The 22,081-nt window shown below is 37.5% G+C and overlaps 2 protein-coding genes across 3 annotated transcripts in view; one reads left to right on the top strand and one right to left on the bottom strand.

The window, feature by feature from the left end:
• The window catches only part of BRMS1L (BRMS1 like transcriptional repressor), a 164,417-nt gene extending 161,865 nt beyond the window's left edge, over positions 1-2,552 (bottom strand). Inside the window, exon 1 of the mRNA XM_072629737.1 lies at positions 2,254-2,552. The gene's annotated coding sequence lies outside the window, so the exon portion shown is untranslated. The remainder of the gene's footprint in view (positions 1-2,253) is intronic.
• Positions 2,553-2,575: 23 nt separating this feature from the next.
• The window catches only part of RALGAPA1 (Ral GTPase activating protein catalytic subunit alpha 1), a 325,621-nt gene continuing 306,115 nt past the window's right edge, over positions 2,576-22,081 (top strand). For both annotated transcript variants that reach the window (XM_072629732.1, XM_072629733.1), the window contains exon 1: positions 2,576-3,247. In XM_072629732.1, the coding sequence (XP_072485833.1) occupies positions 3,142-3,247 (106 nt within the window). In that variant the 5' untranslated portion in view covers positions 2,576-3,141. The remainder of the gene's footprint in view (positions 3,248-22,081) is intronic.

Raw genomic sequence — 22,081 nt, 5'->3', positions numbered from 1 at the left:
ATCTATTAATTGTTTTAATTAATTTCTTTGCTGATTCTCTAGGATTTTTAAAATAAACCATCATGTCATCCACAAATAGAGATAGTCTCATCTCTTCCTTGTCTATGTCTGTGTTTTTAGATTCTTTATGGTCTTACTGTTAGCCTAAGATTATGTCAAATAACAAAGGAAGGGGTATATCCTTACTTTACTCCTATCTATATATCTTTTCAATTTGATCTCTCTCCAGAGCTATACTCACATCTTTCCAATTATCCACATCTTAAATTCAACATGCTTAAAACTGAACTCATAATATTCCCACCAAAACTTTTTCCTTCCCCTGCCTTGTGTATTTCTGATGATGCCCCATTCTTATAGTCATTCGAATAAATTTGGATTGCCTTATCCCTCTCCCTCATCCCGTACATCTAAATCATTTGCCAAGTTTAGCCAATTAAACACTCCTCACTTCTCTTATGTGATCACAGGATCAAAGATTTAGAGCCACAAAAAACCTTAGAGGCCACCTAGTACATTTTACCCATTTTACAGATGAGGAATCTGAGGCTTAGCACACTGCCTCTCATGTCTGTTTAACTGAATGATCATAAACAGAATTATAATTGATCAATACACATTATTAAGCACCCATCATATCTCAGACATTGCACTAAGCAAAGGGAATAAAAAGAAAGACAAAAGACAGTCCCGGCTTTCAGGAAGCTCATAGTCTAATGAAAGGAGACAATATGCAAATACAAGCTATGTACAAACAAGCTACATACTAGATAAATAGAAAATAATCATAAGAAGGAAGGTACTAGCATTAAGGATTGAGAATGGCTGTTTGCAGAAGGTAATATTTTAGTTGGAATTTGAAAGAAAGCAGGAGGTAGAGATGAAGATGTGGGGAAGAGTTAGTGAAAATGCTTGGAGGCAAGAGTTGGAGCGTTTCGGTTGGGGAACAGCAAGAAGGCAAGTTACAAAGGTGAAACCAATAGGCCTTTGCAACAGATTGGATATAGAGGATGAAAAAGAAAGGCGCCAAGGATGATAAATCGAGGTTGAAAGTTAGAGGAACCGGTAGTGATGGGGTGCTTGGGAGTTTGTGCTTGGACCCCAATTCTAAAACCACATTTATCTCTAAAAATCACATTTCTCCCTAGCCTCAAAACACTATCCCAGGCAGTTTCTCCCCAGCCCCCAAAACAGCCTGTCCTAGCAAAATTTTTATCTCCCTGATACAGTAGCCAGTTGCACCTATAGAATTTTTATTAGCTTGCACCAGCTGTGTACTGGGTCATAAAGATATTTACTACTCACTGACCAATCATGTGTATCCTAGACTTAGACACAGGTATGCTTCCTTACATTGATCTTGTCTAACAAGACACTGATGGGAGCAGACAGGTTATTTCTCAATCAGTCCTGACTTAGTGCCTTTCAGGCCTAAAACCACACGTCCAAGTAGCTCCCCAACCCCTTGGGCTATTTCCTAATGAACTCTGGGTAAAATACCTTCTCAGAAGATACCAAAAGTGCATGTTCCTTTAAGAACTAACCACTCCTTAACCACTCCCTAATCCTGCCCAGAATCACCTAGTTAGCATATTTGGCGTAGGTTTCACTATACAATATACATTTAAGCGTCTGAGGTTGCATATTCCCTAAGAACTCTTGCCCGCTAAAACGTGTAACAAATCTTTACCACCTTGACCTCCAGAATGCTTGAGTCTGCGAATTCTTGGTAGACGGCCCACCTAGGGAACTCCAGTCCTGGGGTTCTTGTATTTTTCCAGTCCTCATCAATAGAATCATAGTGGCCTTGTGAACAGGGAAATTGTGGGATCAGGGGGATTGAGTTCAGGTTTGACAGTTTTCTCTTCTGTAAAATGTGGAGGCAGCATGAGAAGGGATGCTGCGGTGTGGTGGACTTGGAGTCACAAAGACCTGGGTTCACATCCTAACCCAAAAACTATTCATTGTGGGACCCTGGGCATGTCCTTTAGTCTCTAACTGCCTGAGTTTCTTCCTCTGTAAAATGATGGCTTGGGCAAGGTAAACTGGATAATTTCTAAATCCCTTTTTATTACTAAATTTCCATAGCTCTGGCAACATGATTATGACATAAAGAATTTTTAACCGAGTGCAATATAGTTCATTCTAAAAATGTTCAAAATAATTGTGAACATTGTCAAAAAAATCCTCATTCAGGAAATGAAAGGCTAGTTCAATCAGTATTCTTTGATTGGACACCCAGCACATACTCACATTCCATTCTGAGGTCTTGCAGGGTAATCTTTTGCCAGAAGAGCATGAAGATAGTGGAGGGGTCATCCCTAAAACAAAATGTACCTACGATTAATGGTCAGAAGGCAGCACTTTTACTTAGAAGGAGTTCTTTATCTTCCAGAACTATCTCTCTTTCTCCTTTGGCCGAGCACACCACCACATAAAACCAAATATGGGGAAAGGACCGAGATGACCTCACTCCGGCATGACGTCAGAGATCAGTGACGACAGAAGGCTGTTGCCATGGGCACCGTTCGCCACCGACGGCAGAGTCGTGAAACCCTACCGCAGCTCTTAGTTTCCAGTTTTGGCGCTCCCCGGTGGGCGGTGCCTAAGAATCCTCTAACCTTTAGGGGGCCCTAGGGAGAGCGGAGGGAGGGCTGCTGTGGCTGCGGACCTCCGCCTCCGCCCCTCTAGGTCTAGGCTTTCCCCCCCCACCCCAACCGCACCCCCGCCCCCGGCCTGAGGCAGGGAACTGCGGTAGCCGAGAGGAAGACGGGGACGAGGAGGAGGAGCGGCCGCGGGAGCTGGAGCCGGAGCCGCAGCGGCAGCGGCAGCAGCGGCAGCAGCAACAACTAGGAGAGGCGGCGGCGGCGGCGGCTCAGGCCCGGCTCCTTAGATTCGTTCAGGGCCTGGAGGGAGGATCCGCCATATTGGAGCCGGTGTCGGCGGTGTCTCGGGCCTGCGGCTGGAGGCCGGAGGAGGCGGAGGCCGCGGACCTGGCCTTAGCCCGGGGACTTTGGCTCTGCAAGGGCCCCCGAACCCAGCGCCGTGAATGAGCCACTGACGCCTTGTCTCCTCCCGCCCCACTCCCTCCGCTTTCCGCCGTCGGGACAGGGCCGGGCGGGGGCCAGAGGCGGCGGCGGGATGTTCTCCAAGAAGCCGCACGGCGACGTCAAGAAGTCCACTCAGAAGGTGCTGGATACCAAGAAGGACGCACTGACCCGCCTAAAGCACCTGCGCATCGTGATAGGTGAGGGAGCGCGGGGAGCCATGACCCCAGGGCCGGACCCCGGGGTCGCCGTGGCCTCCCCCTTCGCTTCCCTCCCCTCCCCGTGGAATCTCTCCGGTGTTAGTCTGGTCCGGGCGTCCCGGGAGGGGGGGCGGCTTGGGGGTGGGGCGGGGCATTTCTCCTGGGAAATACCAGGGAAGGGGGTATTGCTCATCTTGGGGAGGGGAAGACTTGGCCAAGGCTGAAGTTATGTGGGGCAGTAATATAAGGTGGCATCTGGAGACCCTTGCGGGGCCTAACGCATTTTTGGTGTTGACTATGTGGATTACCTCTGGTAAAGTAACACTTCATCTTGGAGACTGCCTGGACTACTTGTGGCAGTTTGGATATTGACATGTTTACCCGGTGTTCTAACGACTGTCATCTCCTTACCAGGGGAACCCTCCCAGGTGCTAATCATCCTTTGATCTGAGGGGAGTCAGCTGCCTCTACCCCTCTGATCAATGGGGGATGCCCATAGTCCTCTTTTGAAAGCGCTCCCTTCTAGCTGCTAATTCTGGGGCACTTTATTTCACATCACCCCTAGCATTTAGAAGAAAAACTCATTTCCTTCCGAAAGGAGATCTGCCTTCCGAAAGAAGTTTGCTTTTTTGAGTTAAAGAAATGTTCTAGGAATTTTTGTGTTAAGTTGTTTATTTTACATTAGGTGTCCTTCTACGTTACCTTGTTAACGCCGGAGCACCCAACGGGACATCACAATTGTGTTTGGGGTACCAGGGTTAGCTAAATCATGACTTCCAGGCGTTTGGCTGGACAGCGTTTGACCCAGTTTTTGAAACTTAACCATATAAATAATGCAGTGCCAGTGTAGAGTCAAACCTTACTTTCCAGGTAGCTATTTTATTCTTCGTTATTACGGTGAGGTATGAAATAGGGAGAAATTTAGTGGCCAGTTAATAATTGAATAAACAGTTTTTACAGAAGATAGATGATAACTTGTACTTAAAATCTGAATCCTAGAAAGCTTTCAGGATGGAAATGGAAATGAGACGTCAAACATTTTATAAATGTTAAAGCTCTATATAGATGCATGGAGGGAAGGCAGTGTGGTATGTATGGCGTCTAGAGCCCCAGACTTGTTGGCCACAGCTATGTTCAAATCTTGCCTCTGATACTATTTAGCTGTATGATATTGGAGAGGTGGTTTAATTGCTGTGCTCGCATCAATTTCCTTATTTGTAAAATAGGGTCATGATTTTGGGAAGATCAAATGAAATATTGAATGTAATATTCTTCAAACCTTAAAGTGCTTTCCAGGTGTCAAAGTTTATTATGAAAGCTGTTGTTATTAATAAAACAGATTCAATTCAGACTGAATCTGTTTCCTTCAATATAGAAGTATCTTGTTTTTTGCCTATGAATGAATATTTTGGAGAGAAGATTTTAGTGATGTGGTAGAGAGCAAAATAAATAGATAGAAGATATTTATAATATATATTAGCAATTTAGGAGATTGATAATAGGGGTGAGTTGAACCAAACAGGTGTGTGTATAGTTTTAGAATTGTGAATTCTGTAATACCTCTTGTTACAATTAGTCACAGCATTAAGTTTCACTAAGTTAACTGCCTCAGTTCTTTAGTCATAGGGAAAAAAAATGGTTGTGATAGAGGACAGGTAAGTTATTTAATGCAACTAAGACCATAGAACTCATTTAAATATAGTTTGTGTTGAAGGTCTAGTTTTTTTCTAATAAAAACTTTCATTCCCTTGTAATCCTTTGTTAAACTGTTGACTATTTTAAAAAAATTGAATCTTAGAGAATATGGTAAAAATATTTAGTACTTTGAGTATCTAAAAAGAAAAATATTGTATATTTGAGCTTCATGCTTTATAGGAGTTTGCACTGATAAATTCTAATCATTTGGGTAAAACAGAGTTCAAAAAGTGGTCCTGCTATGTATAATACCTTGGTCCTAAAATATTTATAGTATTAGTAGTTCTCTTTAGGGCAAAAGGATAAATATATAGATATATGGCCATTCTTAAAGTGTTTCCCATTTTCAAACTGTTGCAATTTTTTGTTGTGACAGTCTGTAAAATGAAAGAATTCTGATTCCCAAAATAAAGCCTAAAAATTCTTCTAATTTAACAGTTCCTCAATATACTTTTGTTTCTATAAACTAGTAAGATGGATATAAATGTGAGCAATTACATTGACCTACTTAGAGACGAAAAAATGAGTTTTAAATTTTATTGGCCAACTTCTGATATTGTCCCCTTTATTCACTTGTTCATTAAAAAAAGTTTCTTTCCATATATAGACTTTGCAAACCGAATAGTATAATACAAGATGCAAATAAATTCAGAGAGAAGAAATATTTATTTATTTATCACATCATTTGAAGTCTCCATGGATTTTTCTGCTCTCAGCACTAATTTTGAAACTTGTTCATTTTAAGGACACATTCCCTTCAAGATAAAATTTCCAATTTCTTGAGACCACAATTAGTATCAGATCAAGATCTAATGTAATCATTGCTCCTGTATCTTGCCCTGGCTATAGGAAAACATTTAATAGAATTTACAGAAGTTGTCTCTGGAATAGCAATAGACTTAGGACTATTGTGTTCTAAATTAATGTTGCAGATGAACTATTTTTACTGGTTGGAAATTGGAGTTATTTTAAGCTCAAAAGAAAGACCTTTCCCTTTCTGTGTATTTGTTTCTCTTTAAATTTGTTTTTTTAAATATTGCATCTGAATAATTTTCCTTTAAAATATTTATGGTAACAATTTTAATCCTCATTTTAAAAAATGCTGATTTAGTTAGACATTAATTCATACTGTTGTTGAAGTAGAATATGCTTTTTTTTAAAATGGTTTTGAATCATGGAGTAAAGAGCTTGGAAGAGACCTGAGAAGTCAGCTTATAGATGATAAAACTAAAGACCCAGAGAAGTTAGAGGATTTACTTAGCTTTGTGATCATGGGCAAGAGTCAGAGCTGGGATTAGAATTCAGATTTTCTGACTCCTGACTCTGATTTTGATCTCTTTCATTCCACTTTTGGATGAAAAAGTGTTTCTTCTCCTTACTAGACCAGCCCTCTCTTGGAGTACCTTCTGTATTCTGTAGCAGATTACCTTCATCTTCAAACCCTCCCTATCTATTATTGTCTCCATCCCTGCTGCCTCCATGTAGGTCTGCGTCTCCTCTACCCTTTTTAAAAAAAATTTATTTATTTTTAGTTTTCAACATTCATTTCCATAAGATTTTGAGTTCCAAATTTTCTTACCATCTCTCCTCTCTCCCGCATCCCAAGACACCATGCATTCTGATTACCCCTTCCCCCAATCTGCCCTCCCTTCTATTATATACCTCCCTTCCCTTATCCCCATCTTCTCTTTTCTTATAGGGCAAGATAGATTTCTGTACCCCATTACCTGTATTTCTTGTTTCTCAGTTGCATGCAGAAACAATTCTTCACATTTGTTCCTAAAACTTTGAGTTCTAACTTCTCTCCCTTCCTCCCTCCCTACCCATCCCCACTGAGAAAGCAAGCAATTCAATATAGGCTCTACATGTGTAGTTATGCAAAAGAATTCCATAATAGTTATGTTGTGAAAGACTAACTATATTTCCCTCCATCCTGTCCTGGCCCCCATTTATTCTATTCTCTCTTTTGACCTTGTCTCTCACCTAAAGTGTTTATTTCTAATTACTTCCTCTTCCCATTTGCCCTCCCTTCTGTCATCCCCCCTACATTCCACATCCCCTTCTTCCCTACTTCCTGTAGTGTAAGATAGATTTTCATACCAAATGGAGTGTGCATGTTATTCCCTCCTTAAGCCAAATATGATGAGAGTAAGCTTCACTTTTTCCCTCTCACCTCCCCCTTTTCTGCTCCATTCAAAAAGCTTTTTTATGCCTCTTTTATGAGATAATTTGCCCCATTCCATTTCTCCCTTTCTCCTCCCAATATATTCCTCTCTCATCCCTTAATTTTATTTTTTTTAGATATCATCCCTTCCTATTAAACTCACACTGTGCCCTCTGTTTATATGTATATAATCCCTCCAACTACCCAAATACTGAGAAAAGTTTCAAGAGTTCAAATGCTGTCTTTCCATGTGGGAATGTAAATAATTCAACTTTATGATTTCTCTTTCCTGTTTACCTTTTCATGCTTCTCTTGATTCTTGTGTTTGAAAGTCAGATTTTCTATTCAGCTCTAGTCTTTTTTTTCAGGAATGCTTGAAAGTCCTCTATTTCATTGAATAACTTTTTTTTTTTCTCCTTAAGTATTATACTCAGTTTTGCTGGGTAGGTGATTCTTTGTTTTAATCCTAGTTCCTTTGACTTATGAAATATCATGTTTCAAGCCCTTTGATTCCTTAATGTAGAAACTGCTAGACCTTATGTTATCCTGATTGGATTTCCACAGTATTCAAATTGTTTATTTCTGGTTGCTTGCAATATTTTCTCCTTCACCTGGGAACTCTGGAATTTGGCTACAATATTCCTAGGAGTTTTTCTTTTGGGATCTCTTTAGGAGGTGATTAGTGGATTCTTTACATTTCTATTTTACCCTCTGGTTCTAGAATGTTAGGGCAGTTTTCCTTGATAATTTCATGAAAGATGATGTCTAGGCTGTTTTTTTGATCATAGCTTTCAGGTAGTCCCATAATTTTTAAATTGTCTCCCCTGGATCTGTTTTCCAGGTCAGTTGTTTTTGCAGTGAGATATTTTACGTTATCTTCTATTTTTTCATTCTTTTGGTTTTGTTTTGTAATTTCTTGGTTTCTCATAAAGTCATTAACGTCCATCTGTTATTTTCTTCAGCATCTTCTGGGTCTCTTTTAGCAAGCTGTTGATTTGCTTTTCATGATTTTCTTATATCACTCTCATTTCCCTTCCCAATTTTTCCTCCACCTCTCTTACTTGATTTTCAAAATCATTTTTGAGCTCTTCCATAGTCTGAGACGATTGCATATTTTCTTTGAGGTTTTGGATGCAGAAGCCTTGACTTTGATGTCTTCCTCTGGTAGTATGCTTTGTTCTTCCTCATCTGAAAGGATGGAAGAAAATACCTTTTTGCCAAGAAAGTAACCTTCTGTAGTCTAATTTTTTTCCCCCTTTTTTGGGCATGTTCCTAGCCAGTTACTTGACTTTTGAGTCCTCTGTCAAGTGAGGGGTATACTCTAGGGATCTGTAAGTTCTTAGTTCCTCCAAAGTGGCACAATCAAGGGAGTAGGCTTGTCCTCTGGTTTGGGAGCAACCACAAGCTTTTCTGCCCCGGATCTTCTCCAAAGCTATCACCAGTTCCACCATGCCAGTGCTCCTCCTCACCCCAGGACTGCCACTCAGAACTGAAACCTAGATTGGCAGCTCAATTCCCCCAGGGTCCAAAAATGGACACTGCTGAGGCAGTGACTGCTGCTGCCCTGGGGCTGGGCCAGACTGGACCGGATCTTGTTCCCCTCTTACCCAGGTTAAAGAGCCTTCTCACTGACCTTTGAAGCTGTCTTTGGTGTTTGTGGGTTGAGAAATCTGGGAACCACAGCAGCTGCTGCCAGTGATTCCATGCCCTGAGGCTGTCTCCCAGTCTGGTCCCTGTGCTGCCAAGGCTGGGCTGTACTTCTCTCTGAGCCTGGTGTGATAGACTTTTCCTGTTGGCCTTCCAGGCTGTCTTTGGTTGGAAATCTCTTTCACTCTATTGTTTTGTGGCTGCTGCTGCTCTAGAATTTGTTTAGAGTAATTTTTTACAGGTATTTTGTGGGCTAAGGGGGTAGAGCTAGAGCAAGCCCATCCTTCTACTATGCCATCTTGACTCTGCCCTCCTCCTCTACCCTTAAAAACCCTTACTTGACCCTTCCCCACTAGTTGTCTTTCTATATCTCTCATTTTTATGATTAAATTTCTTGAGAAGGCTCTCTACACTCCTCTGTTGTCTCTTTTCTTACTTTTAAACCTTCTGTAGTCTAGGTATCAGTATTAAAACTCTGCCGAGTTACAATGATCCCTTAATTGCTAAATCTGATGGCCTTTTGTTTTAGATAATCTTTCTTTTCCTAGATATTCTCTCCTCTTAAGGATTTTGTGACACTGATCTCTTGTCTTTGGCCTAAGGATTAAAATTTTAGCATAAACATTTTAAAGGAAAATGTATTCAGATGTATTCAATCTATCCAGTCTTCTTCCCTCTACTTTTCTTATTAAAAACTAAGGAGAAAAAGTCTTTTAAGAAATAAACATAGTCACATGAAATGAATCTATACAGTCCACATATCCAAGAAGGTATGTTTGTTTTTGCACCTTGAATATCACTTCTTATCAGGAGGTGAAATAACATGCTTCATATGTCCCCTAGAGAAATAGTTGGTCATTACATTGATATGGTTTCTTTTCATGTTTCTTTACAACGTTATTGTCATTGTACAAATTGTTTTTCTTGGTATGTTTACTTCTGTCAGTTTATACTTCCCAGGATTTTCTAAAATTGTCTTCTTTGTCATACAGCAAAATAATATTCCATTGCTTTGAAACACCACTGATAGATCAGTGACCTTAGCCCAGCTGTAGGATGATAATCAGCACCAACTTTGGGTCCATTGACTCTTTGTCCAGCCATTTCCCAATTTCCCTTGTAGGCTCTAGTTCTTTTCTTTTTTCCCCTTTCAATCACTTTTTCAGGATAAGGAAGTTTATTTTAGTTGGACTGTTACTCTATCTCCACTTTTATCTTCCCTCTAAAATGCCCCATTCATCTCTGATATTGTTGTATTTCTATATCAAACTCTGTGTTCAGCTTTTCTTTGCTTGTTTCAGATAAGAGTTTGGTTTATATGATGTCTTCTCCTCTGCCCCTTCCTTTTTTTGTATATCTTCTTACATATTAATTATGAGAACTAGCAAATTCCTCCACCCTTTTTCCTCCTTTGTACACTACTGTATTACTTTACCCTCCCTTCCCTTTCCTCTTTTAACACCTTCAGAACAGAACCAATTCACCTCTGTTTTCTTATTAAGTCCCTCAAGGTTCTGAAGGGACACTTCTCCTACTAGAATGTTAGCACAACATTATCATATAATGCTTTCCAGTTGTTCAAATAAATTTACCTTATAAAGGTAAACTAGAAATTTCTGTTGATTCGTGTTTTTGTATTTTTCACCTCCTATTCAGCTCTGATTTTTCATCAGAAATTCTTGAAAGTTTTCTATTAAAAGTCCATTTTTTTTCTTCTGTAGGAATAGATTCAGATTTTCATGGTAAATTACAATTCTGTCTTTGTTGAAAGGCTCTTTCACCTTTTAGAATGTTGTATTCTAATATCTCTCATTTATGACAGAAGCCGCCTGGTCTTGTGTGATCCTTACTGTGGTTCCTTGGTATTTGAACTTGAAGTATTTTTTTAATTGATGTTGGAGTTCTAGATTTTGGCTGTGACATTGCTGTGACTTTTTCTTTTAGAGTTTCTTTTAAGAGGGAATCAATGAATTCTTTCTACCTTTGTCCTCTACGTTTAATAACTCTAGGCAGTTTTCATTTATGATTTCTTAATAGATGATCTCTAGGCCTTTTTTTTTTTTAATCATGGCTTTCAGAAATGCATTATTTTTTTGAAAATTAAATAATTAATTTTTAGTTTTCAACATTCAGTTCCACAAGCTTTAGAATTTTACATTTTCTCTGCCTACCTCTCCCCTCCCCCGCAATGGCATTCAATCTGATACAGGCTCTAGATGCATTCATATTAAACATTTTCACATTAGTCATGTTGTAAAGAAGAATTAGAATCAATGGAATGAACTATGAGAAAGAAGAAACAAAACAAAACAAAAAAAGAGAGCAAATAGTATGCTTCGATCTGAATTCAGACTCTGTAATTCTCTGTATGTGGATAGCATTTTCCATCATGAGCCTTTTGCAGTTAATTTCTTCATCTGAAAACTGCCTGTTCATATCCTTTAACTGTTTATCAATTGGGAAATGACTTGTATTTTTATAAATTTGACCCAGTTCTCTATATAGTTCGGAAATGAGACCCTTATCAGAGACTCTGGTTGTAAAAATTTTCAGTTTCTTCCTTCCCTTGGTTGCTTCCTTCTTGGTTGCATTGGCTTTGTTTGTGCAAAAACTTTTCAATTTAATGTAATCAAAGTAGTTCATTTTCTATTTCATAATGTTCTCTTTCTCTTGTTTGGACATGAATTCTTCTATTCTCCATGAATCTGACAGGTAAACTATTCCTTGCTCTCTCAGTTTCCTTATAGTATCAGCCTTTATGTCTAAATCATGTACCCATTTTAACTTTATTTTGGTAAATGGCATAAGATACTGATCTATACCCAGTTTTTGTCATAGTATTTTCCAGTTTTTCCAACAGTTTTTGTCCAATAGTGAGTTTTTTTCCCAGAAGCTGGGATCTTTGGGTTTATCAAACAGTAGATTACTATAGTCATTGACTACTATCTTGTGTACCTAACCTATGCCACTGATATACCACCCTGTTTCTTAGCTAGTACCAAATAGTTTTGATGATTGAGGAGTCCACTATTCTTCAATTCTCTCTTTGACCAGTTTTTTTTTTTTTTTACAACTCACTTTTTTATTTCAGATAACTGACGTTATTTTCTCTTGTTTTAATCTTTTGATTTTGTTCTAACATTTCTTACTGTCTCATGTTAAGTCTTACAGTTTACAGGGAGTCGATTTCTTGGGTAAGCTTAGATTAACTCTTTGTTCTAAGCTATTTGCTCTCCTGATTCTTCACTTCACTCCAAACCCCACCCCACCAAAACCCCAATTATTGTGGTGTTACTATCTCTTTCTGGACAATTTTTTTTAATACTGGTTATTATCTTTGATTTACTCATTTCTCCAGCTTTAGATTTTGAATTTGAGGTTGTTCTAGTGATTGACTCTGCCCCATGTTGTGCATTTGGATGAGATCACCAACCGTTTCATCACTGGTTGTGCTTTCACGAACAGCCCCATCTCTCTTTCCAATTCATCAGTCAAGATAGAAGTGTTGGAGTACTTCTTGTTTCCCCCTTGCCACTTTCAGGCTTTGCCTTTACAGGCATCACTCAGTAAGCTTTATTTCTTTGATATTTATTCAATCCATATTTATCATTCAGTCAGTCTCTCCTTCCTTCCTCAAAGAGTTCGTATAGTCTTTGTTCCTGAACTTCTGTCATTATGTACCACGGGACTTCTGTCATTATGTACCACGGGACTTTAAACAAACATTTATATCCCTCATATTTTAACCTCCCATTTCTTCAACTAAATTATTCTTCTACTTATTCCTCTACTCCCACAGCTATACTCAGAGATGATCACCCAGCCTTGAAACCTAAACTTTCATTTTTGAACTCTTCACTCTCTCTTACTCCCACTTTATTCCTTCATTTGTTGAGTCCTGTTGCTTCTACATGCATGACATCTCTTTTATACTCTTCCCTTGTCCCCTTCTCTCCTCTGATACTGAAACTGCCATGGTGCAGTGCCTCATCACCTCACATATGCACAGTTATTGGAAGTAGCCTTCTTGTTGGTTGGTCTCCCTGACTCAGGACTTTCCCCATTCCAGTCTGACCTCCACTCAGCTGTCAAATCAGTCTTCTAAAGCTCAAGTCTGATCATATTTCACACGTGTGCATGCACACACACACAATCTCTTCAGTAAGAGACTCCTTGTCACCTCTAATTTCTACCTTTCCCATCTTTTTACACCCCTCCACATTCTGTGTGATCTAGTGACACTAGTTTTCTTTCTATTCCTCAAACATAACAGTATATCTTCTAATTCTGAATGTTTTCACTGGCTGTTGCCCATGCCTAGCATTCTTTCTTTCCTCATTTCTGCTTCCTGGTTTTCTTGACTTCCTTCAAGTCTTAGGTAAAGTCTTTCTTTAAGAAGCCTTTCCCAATCTTCCTTAATCTTAGTGCTGTAACTCTAAAAGATTTTCATCAATTTATGCTATATGGATATTATTTGTACATAGGTGTTTTCATGTTGTCCTCTCCATTAGATTGAGAGCAGGGACTATTTTTTTATCCCTAAAGCTTAGTATAGTTCCTCACACATAGTAAATAATAAATAAATACTAGTTGACTCATTATCCAGCATAGGATTCAGAAACTAATTAGGCTTTGTGGGACAAAAGGCACAATTGAGGCTATGTTATATGTACACACATATAACAAGAGATAAAACAATTTCCACAATTTTTTTAATTAATAAAATTCAGAACATAATAATGAAATACAATTTTTTTTGGTTATATAGTTTTGCCGATGAAATGAATGGAATTTTTTTCAGGATAACATTTTAATTCATTGGAGTTCAAAATTAGCATTCCCAGTCATCAAAATTGATGGCAAATGTACATCTGTTAATGCTGATCTGCATGGAGATTTTATGCAATCATCTTTGAAAAATGAGTTTTCACATAAAGATTGCCTTTTCAGCATTTCTTACTGTATAAATTGTTCTCTTTGTTTTGTTTACTTCACCTTGCATCAATTCATATATCTTCCCAGATTTATCTGAATTCATCTCCTTCATCATTTCCCACAGCACATTTATATTCTATCACATTCATTTGTCATAACTAGATAAGGACTGCCAAATACTGATTTCAGTCCTTGTTGATATGATTTTATTTGAGCAAATTCGTTGCATGGAAGACAATTATAGAATTCTATTATCGTCTTTTCTTGATATTTTCCTTTTAATTGATATTAGGTTGCAGATTGGTAGAAGCTCCTCAGTTGCATAGTTAAATGTATTTTGAAGTAGAGCTATTTCTTTTGCACTTTATTGATATCTGAAAAAGACTACTGTAACTGTGGTTAGAGCTCAAAAAATATATCCAGCTGCAAATTTGTGTGGGAATGGCGATGTTTTCATTTTAATTTTTGGCAGCATGGAAAGTATATCTCGTATATACACTTGTGATATATTTGTAATTCTAACAATATTAATTCTCACAGAATTGACTTTTGTAGTATAAGTTTTGCATGCAAGTGCTATTTTGCCTTGTAATTTTAGTTTGAATTCATTAAGAAATGTTGCCAAGTTTTCAGTAAAACCTAATTTCCATAGCTTTTCCATGTCTGATAATAGTAGTTGTACAGTTTTTCTCATTCAGAGAAATTTCAGTCTGAGCTAAAAAAAAAAAAATCATAATTTTTCTAATTTCTTGTTTTGACATAATGGTTATACACAGGTAATTTTAAAAAAGTAAAATGCTGCAGTATACAGTTGCAGTTGAAACACTGCCAACTTTATAACTGTCACTGCAATTTGTAGTGTGTTGAGCAGTTCTGGGAAGAGATGAGTGCCAACAGTCTGTAATTGTAAAATGAAGGTAGTAACCCATAGACCATAGGTGTTGAATGAGTGTGGCATTGTTCCAATAAAGCTTTATTTATGGATGGTAAAATTTAAATTTCATATAATTTTCATGTGTCACAAAATACTCTCATTCTGATTTTTACTTAACCTTTTAAAAATTTAAAAGCTGGTCTTAGCTCACTGGCCATACAAAAATAGGCATCATTATGGATTTACTGACCCCTAAAAGGTCTAGAGAGTATCACCTAACTAGCTGTCTTCTTTGCTAAGTTCAACACTTTTTCTACTACACTATCTTGCCTTTTATCTTAAACCTTTAGACTTTTAACAAGACTGAATGAAATGATATGAACAACAAGCACACATCATTTTTTTGGGGATTCCTTCTAGACTTGTCTCAATAATGATAGAATAATATCAGTAGCTCAGAGGGTTTTAACCTTTGAAGTTTCCTCTACAAGCTTCACTAACATCTTATTGGATCCTCATAACAACTCTTTGAGGTATAGTAATTATAAATCATACTTCACAAGGAAGAAAAATTTTTGAGTCTCAGAGAATATGTGTGGCTTGTTGAGGTAATACTATTAGTAGGTTTTTGAGGTAGAATTTGAATTCAGCCCTTCCAGACTATAGATCCATCATTGTGTTCATCACATTATTTCCTATTTATTACAGTAATGTAGTGTAATTTATTTAGCCATTCCTCATTTGTTAGACATATGTTATTTTTAAACTTTTTTTGCTGTTATAGAGTAACTGAATATTTTTCCATAGATGAGTTTTTTCTTTTTACTGTTTTTCTTGTGATTATGTAGGAGGCATAAAGTCCTAATAGGTTATTATTTTAACATTTGAATGTTTTGGGGGTGATACCAAATTGTTACATCATAACTCAGATATTTTTACTGTTAATATTTCTTATGAAAAATTGATATCTCCTTTAAGAAATGAATGTGAAAGCTGAGAAATTGTGCTTCATGTGGATGTCACCTCTTAGTTCTTTTCTCTCTCAGATACTCCTCAGATCACATTACTTTTCTTACCTATCTGTTTTGTCATTTAACTGTCTTATATTACTGTTCCCTCTTCTTTCCTTCTCTTGCCCGCCCCCCCCCCGCCCCCACTTAAGTCCCTCTATATTCCCATGAAGATTAGGACCGTCTTACACACTAGGTCTTTAACAAGTGTATTCAGAGAGGTCTTGATTCTTGCCCTTAATGAACTTAACATTTTGATTTAGAATTATCCAGGAACCACACTTGATCTGAAAATAAATCGTCATCTTTCTAGGTACAGTGTCTTAGACCTGGCATGTGTAACCTTATGGTTGAGGCCTATTTTCATTAGGGCAATGCCTGTTTCTATGAACAGCTTTCAGCTTCCTTCCATCTGCTCAGTTACCTGATCAGAACTCCAATGATCTGAGAGCAGGAACTAAATAAAGAGTTGGGGGAGCATTGAAACTGTTAGTATAAGTACTCATATAGTGGCATTAGTTAAAAGCTTCAGAATTATACCCTGATAGATGTCAATCAGGGCTATGGAAATATGGATTAAATGCTGGGGACAGAGGATGGAGCTGTTTGGAGCCACAGAAGTCCCAGAAGTTTAAAAGCATTTTGTTAGTGAATCACGTTTCATTTTTGTAATTTGTCATTTTCTTTTGTACTTTTTGTATACTGAAAGGTTTCAAGTCCACATAGGTCCAAGGGAAATATTTTTTTTGCATTAGCAGTCATTGATATAATACTTAGGTTTCTTTCACTCCCTAGCCATCTTCTCAGCATTTATTTGCTTTGCTTTTTAGACCAGAAACCTTTCATGCTTTGGGGATTTCATCTTTCATCATATTTCATCTTTCATCCCCAGAATTTCTGCCTAGGTGGCCCCAAAGAATTGAATGGTAGTGACTGCTCCACTTGGCCCACTATTTCAGGCTGACTCACCTGGCTTTATTTTTTATTTCCTAGGAAGCTAGGTTGTACAGTGGAAAAAGTACTGGGCCCTGGAATGTAGAAGTCAGGAAGAACTGAATGTATAATTTCAGAGGGAAAATATGTCTCTCTCTTTCTCCTCTCCCCCCGCCCTTCACACTCACACACACACAAAATCATAGAAAAAAACCAACAGTCCTAGCAATGAGGGTTTTGCAGTGGAGTCCAACCAAATACTGCCCTGGGAAGAAGTTGAGGGAGAATGAGCCATTTTCTCAGGGTGTGTGGAGCTCTTTAAGGGGTCAGCCATTTTATACCTCAGGAATTGTTAAAGGCTACAAGTCCATGCTTGTTTTGTTGATTGTCTATACTTAAAGAAAGTGATAGGAAAAATACAGGTTAAACTGAAAAGTGTGTCCAGACAGACATTTTTCCCCCTAGAAAACTAATGGGTTATTAAATATTTACTAACCTCCCTGGGTAAAGAGGACAAGTTTGCCAGGTGTGACCACACAGGGTTTGTGGGCATGAAGATCATTGCTGGGCAGAAGTACATCTCCAAGTTAAGTACCTTCGGTTCCTTCTCTGCATATGGCACAATGTCAAGGCTCTTTACCTTTCTGTTCAGATTATAGATATCCTTCCTATAAAATATAAGATCCAAGTTTAACACAATATTCTTGATGTCATCTGATAAGGGCAAAATAAAGTGAGATTATCACTTCCTAGTTTTACACACTGCACCTCATTCAGTGAAGTGTTTAAAAATAAAGGTCCCAAACTCTTAGCAGTAAACTCCAGTGGCTCCCGTATGACCTTCAGGATCAAATATAAAACTCTGCGTTTGGCATTAGAAGTCCTTCATAACTTGACCTGCCCTCTAATCCCTACCTTTCCTGTCTTTTTATATCTTACACCCCTTCTGTTTACCTTCTAAAGCTCTCCATCACCTGGCTCCTTTTCACCTTTTCTTACACCTCTTTCCTCACATGCTCTGTAGTCCACTGGCCTATTTGGTTTTCCTTGAACAAGACATTTCAGTTCTTGACTTGAAATCTTCCATCTCTAGAATCCTGTCTCATCTTTGCTCGTGGCTTCCTTCAAGTCCCAGCTAAAATCCCATCTTCTACAGAAAGTATTTCCTGATCCTTCTTAGCTGCAGTGATTTCCCCAGCATATAGATGGTTTGTACCTAGTTGCTGCATGTTGTCTGCCTTTTGCCTTTTTTTTGTATTGTCAATGCTTAGCACAGTGCTTAGCCTGCTCGATAAATGTTTGTTGACTAACTAGTTGCTGTATCACATGATTGACTTGCATGGAACTTGCAGTCAACTAATCAACTAAAACCCTTAGTAAATCTTTTTCAGACAGAAAAACTCTTTTTTAGAGTTCTGCTCATTTTTCCCAGTCTTTACTTTTGAAGTGGACTTTGTTGAACTCAAGTGTAAATAAAACTTTACATATGTCCCTAGTAAATTTCATTTTAGTTTTGGTTAAGTATTTTCGAGCTTGTTAAATTATTTTCGATCCTGTCTTTGTCATCCAATGTATTTGAACTCTTTCTCTGAGGTTTGCTTCATCTGCTAATTTGATAGCCTTTCCATTTATCCAAGTTATTGAGAAAAATGTGAAATAGCACAAAACCAAGTATAGATCCTTGTGGACTCACTGGAAACCTTCTGCTAGGTTGTCATTGAGCCCTTAATTGAGCCATAATGACTACTGACTATTTAGCAGTTCTGAATGTTACCTAATTGTACTGTCATTTATATTTCACCATTTTTGTCTAGAATAGCATGAAAAACTTTGTTAAATCATTTGCTAAAACTTAGTATTGAAGTGTGTGTGTGTGTGTGTGTGTGTGTGTGTGTGTGTGTATGTATGTGTATGTATGTGTATGTGTATCTGTATGTATCTCATTGATATGATCTGGTCAATATAGTAGTACTGTTAAAAAAGTTGATAGCTTGTTCTTAAGAAGCCATTCTGGTTTCTTGTGATTACCTTTTCTAGTGAACTTCATTAGCCATCTCTTTAACATATATTCTAAAATTTTGTAGGAATCAAAATCAAGTTTATTAGTATGTAGCAGTTGTCTTTTTTAAAAATTGGGACAAAATTTTTTCTTTTCTAGCCTTAGGGATGATACCTTTGCAGTACAGTAGGGTATTTCAAAGTTCACTTATAATAACGAAGTTGTATGTCTCTCAGTTCTTCTTAGTACCCTTGGGGTGTAGTTCATTTGTGCCTAGTGACTCAGATTCATTAAGTGCCGCTTGCTAAGTTTATGTTCAAGTTGAGATCAGAGAGTAAACCAGAGGCTGAAATGACTTGTCACAGTTCAGTGGAATTTCCAAAACACATGGCAGAAACAGGAGTCAATTTGGAGTCTTTCAGGGAAAGTACATTAAAAAGTGGTTCTAGTAGGTTAGAATATTTCAAACTATCAAGATTTTCCTCCCCAAAAGAGATAAAATAGTATATCTGGGCAGACTTAGAGCCATGAAAACAAATTAGAGTAGGGGTAGAGCAGGGGTCCTCTTGGGACAATTGGAGAAGACCTGAAGAAAAACCACAGGACTAGATTTCCTCCCTGTGAAGAGTAGACACTTCCAGGCTAGGGTCCCCTTTAATGACAAGCAGTAAAGCGGCTTAAACAACAAAAACAAGTGGCAAGCGCTGGGGTTAGCTGGGTTGGGAGGCTGCCTCTGCCCCAGCCATAGGAACTTTTACACATGAACATTCTTTGCCCTACTCTCACCATGAGGGAAGTTGGACATCTGGAACACCAGACCAGCTGTGCTCTGGAGAGCAGTGGGAGTGAGGGGGAGCCAGTACATCTGAGTGCAGAAGCAATGGGATGGGAATGCTACTGACTGTGGGCACTTATAGGAGGCTAAAGGTCTTGGTTTGAGTTCAAGGTCAGAGGGGAAAACTGAAAAGTATCAGAGGTCAGAGGCAACATCTTCTATACTATAGAACTAAAGGTGATTATAAAAACTATATTATTTTTTAAAAAATGCACAGGCAAAGGAGAAAGAATGCAACCATAGAGAGTTACTGTGGGAATAGAGAAGCCCCGGGGTTTATCTTCAGAGGAAGATATTGAAGAAAAAAAACCTTCTTCTACCCCAAAGAATAATGTCAAAAAGTCACTTGCCCAAAAAGAATTCTTTGAAGAACTTTAAAAAAAACTTCAAAAATCAAATGAGAGACATTGAGGAAAAATTAAAAAGAAAAACAAGAATAATACAAGAAAAACAAGATTATGACAAGAAAGTCAACCAATTAGGAAAGGAGATCCAGAATCTTAAGGAGAAAAACAACTCTTTGAAAATCAGAATTGGGCAAGGGGAAGCCAGTAAAGTTATAAGAGATAAATAAAAAACAATATAAAGAATGAAAAAAATAGAAGAGAATGTGAAACATAATAAGAAAAACAATGGATCTAGAGAACAGATCAAGAAGAGAATACATAAGACTAATTGGGCTTCCTGAAAGTTTTGATCAAAAAAGGAAATCTTGTTACAGTAACACAAGAAATAAAGAAAATTGTCCTGAAGCATTAGAATAAGAGGGGAAAGTAGAAATAGAAAAAATCCACAGATCACCACCTGAAAGATCCTGTGAGGAAAACTTACAGCAATATTATAGTTGAATTCCAAAACTCCCAGATCAAGGACAAAATATTAAAAGCAACAAGAAAAAACAATTTACATATGACGGTACCACAATTATTAGAATTATACAAGACCTAGCGTTGGTGACATTAAAGATTGCAGGTCTTGGAATGCTGTATTTTGAAGAGCAAAAAAATTGGGCCTCTGGTTGAAAATATACCCAGAAAAGGCAAGCATAATTCTGAATGGAAAAAAAAAAAATGGACATTTGATCAACTTTCAGGACTATTTAAAAAACCCCTGAACTCAATAGAAGATTTGACATATAAGAGCTGAGAAATATAAGGTACATACTAATGACCAATTACAAGGAACTAAATAAGGATGTTTAGCTTTTATGTATGGAAAATGTAAAACCTATGTCTCAGATTTGTTACTAGTAATTAGGTACTTTATAAGAAAGATTGGAGTAGATCTGAGTATGATACGACTTTGAAAAGTAAAACAGTTCAAGATCAGCTAAAAAAACCAATTATACAAATGAAGTGCAAAAAGAAGAACCCCAATATTGAGGAATTAGATGGGGGAGGGGGCTGTTCTGGAAATATTCTTTCACTGGGAATGGGTTTAAGAGGGGAAAATATGTATACATCTAGAACAGTAAAAAAGTCATAAATTTGGAAAGAAACAAAACTCTAGGCATGGGGGGAGAGATAAAGGAGGTATCTTTAGAGGACAGATTGAGGGAATAGGTTAAAAGGGGCCTTTAGATATTTAGGGCAATGGGAGGATAAGGGGGGAGTGGGAGTAGATTAAGTAATAGGATGGCAAGGTAACAGGAGAGATAGGAAAAAAGAGACATGCATAAACAAAAACAAGATTAGGAGTAGAATCTTTTAGGGAAAGTATGTGTTTATATGTATGTACATACATGTATATGTGTATATAGATATCTATATATACACACAAACATAATTATATGCAATGTATAACAATATAGCATGGATATCTTTATATATATAAATACATACATATACACACACATATACATATATCCATGCTCAATTGTAACCTTGGATTGGTAGGTAGAGGGGAAGAAGGGGGAAAAAAAACAACATAAAAAGTGTACGGTAGAGAACAAAAGAAAACTTAGAAGGAAGCAAAGAAAAAATGGACAACTTCCAACATAATGCACAGTATTTAATATATAGGCTTTCTTGAAATGATAAGTTATTGCTGCATATTCTGAATTCTCTCCTATGTTCTGCTGTACGCTTGATGTTTTTTTTATTTTAAGTTTATAATGTTTCTTTTTCTTTTATTATTATGTATTTAGGTTTTAGTATTTTGTCTAAAATAAAAAAAATTTTTTTAAAGGGGTTCTAGTTGTATCCCCTCTGCTTTCCTGTTGGATGGGACCAAATAAGGACTTGATTTGTTAACTTCTTCACTGTATAGTGATATTGCCAGGAAATTGATTAGGTAATTATGCCATAGTCAATATATAGATAAATATGCTATAGTTTTGCTATTTTGTATTTTGTAACTATGTAATGTTATTCATAAAGTAATCTTAGATATTTCCTCAATTATATTGTTAACATTAATCAAACAGCTTTTACATGAAGGCAGAATTGTGTGGTAGGAGAACTTCGTTTAGAATCATATCTTGGTTTGAATTACTTTTGCTTAATATCTGTTTGTGTTGTTTTGTTTAGTAGTTGTGTGTGTTCATGGTTACCAGCATCCAACAAAGTCTTGTACACATAGTAGGTACATATTAAATGTTTGGATTGAACTGGACAAATCATTTTGACTTTTCTGGGCCTCATTTTTTCATATGCAAATAAGGAGTTGGGGCTAGATTATCTTCCAAGATCTCTTCCAACTCTGACATCCTGTTTATTTAATCTTCAAAATAATGGGTATTCA

The sequence above is a fragment of the Notamacropus eugenii genome, chromosome 1 (assembly GCF_028372415.1).
Source record: "Notamacropus eugenii isolate mMacEug1 chromosome 1, mMacEug1.pri_v2, whole genome shotgun sequence".
Classification (NCBI taxonomy): Eukaryota; Metazoa; Chordata; class Mammalia; order Diprotodontia; family Macropodidae; genus Notamacropus; species Notamacropus eugenii.
Note: the sequence above shows the minus strand (reverse complement) of the source record. Positions and strands in the feature narration are given on the sequence as shown.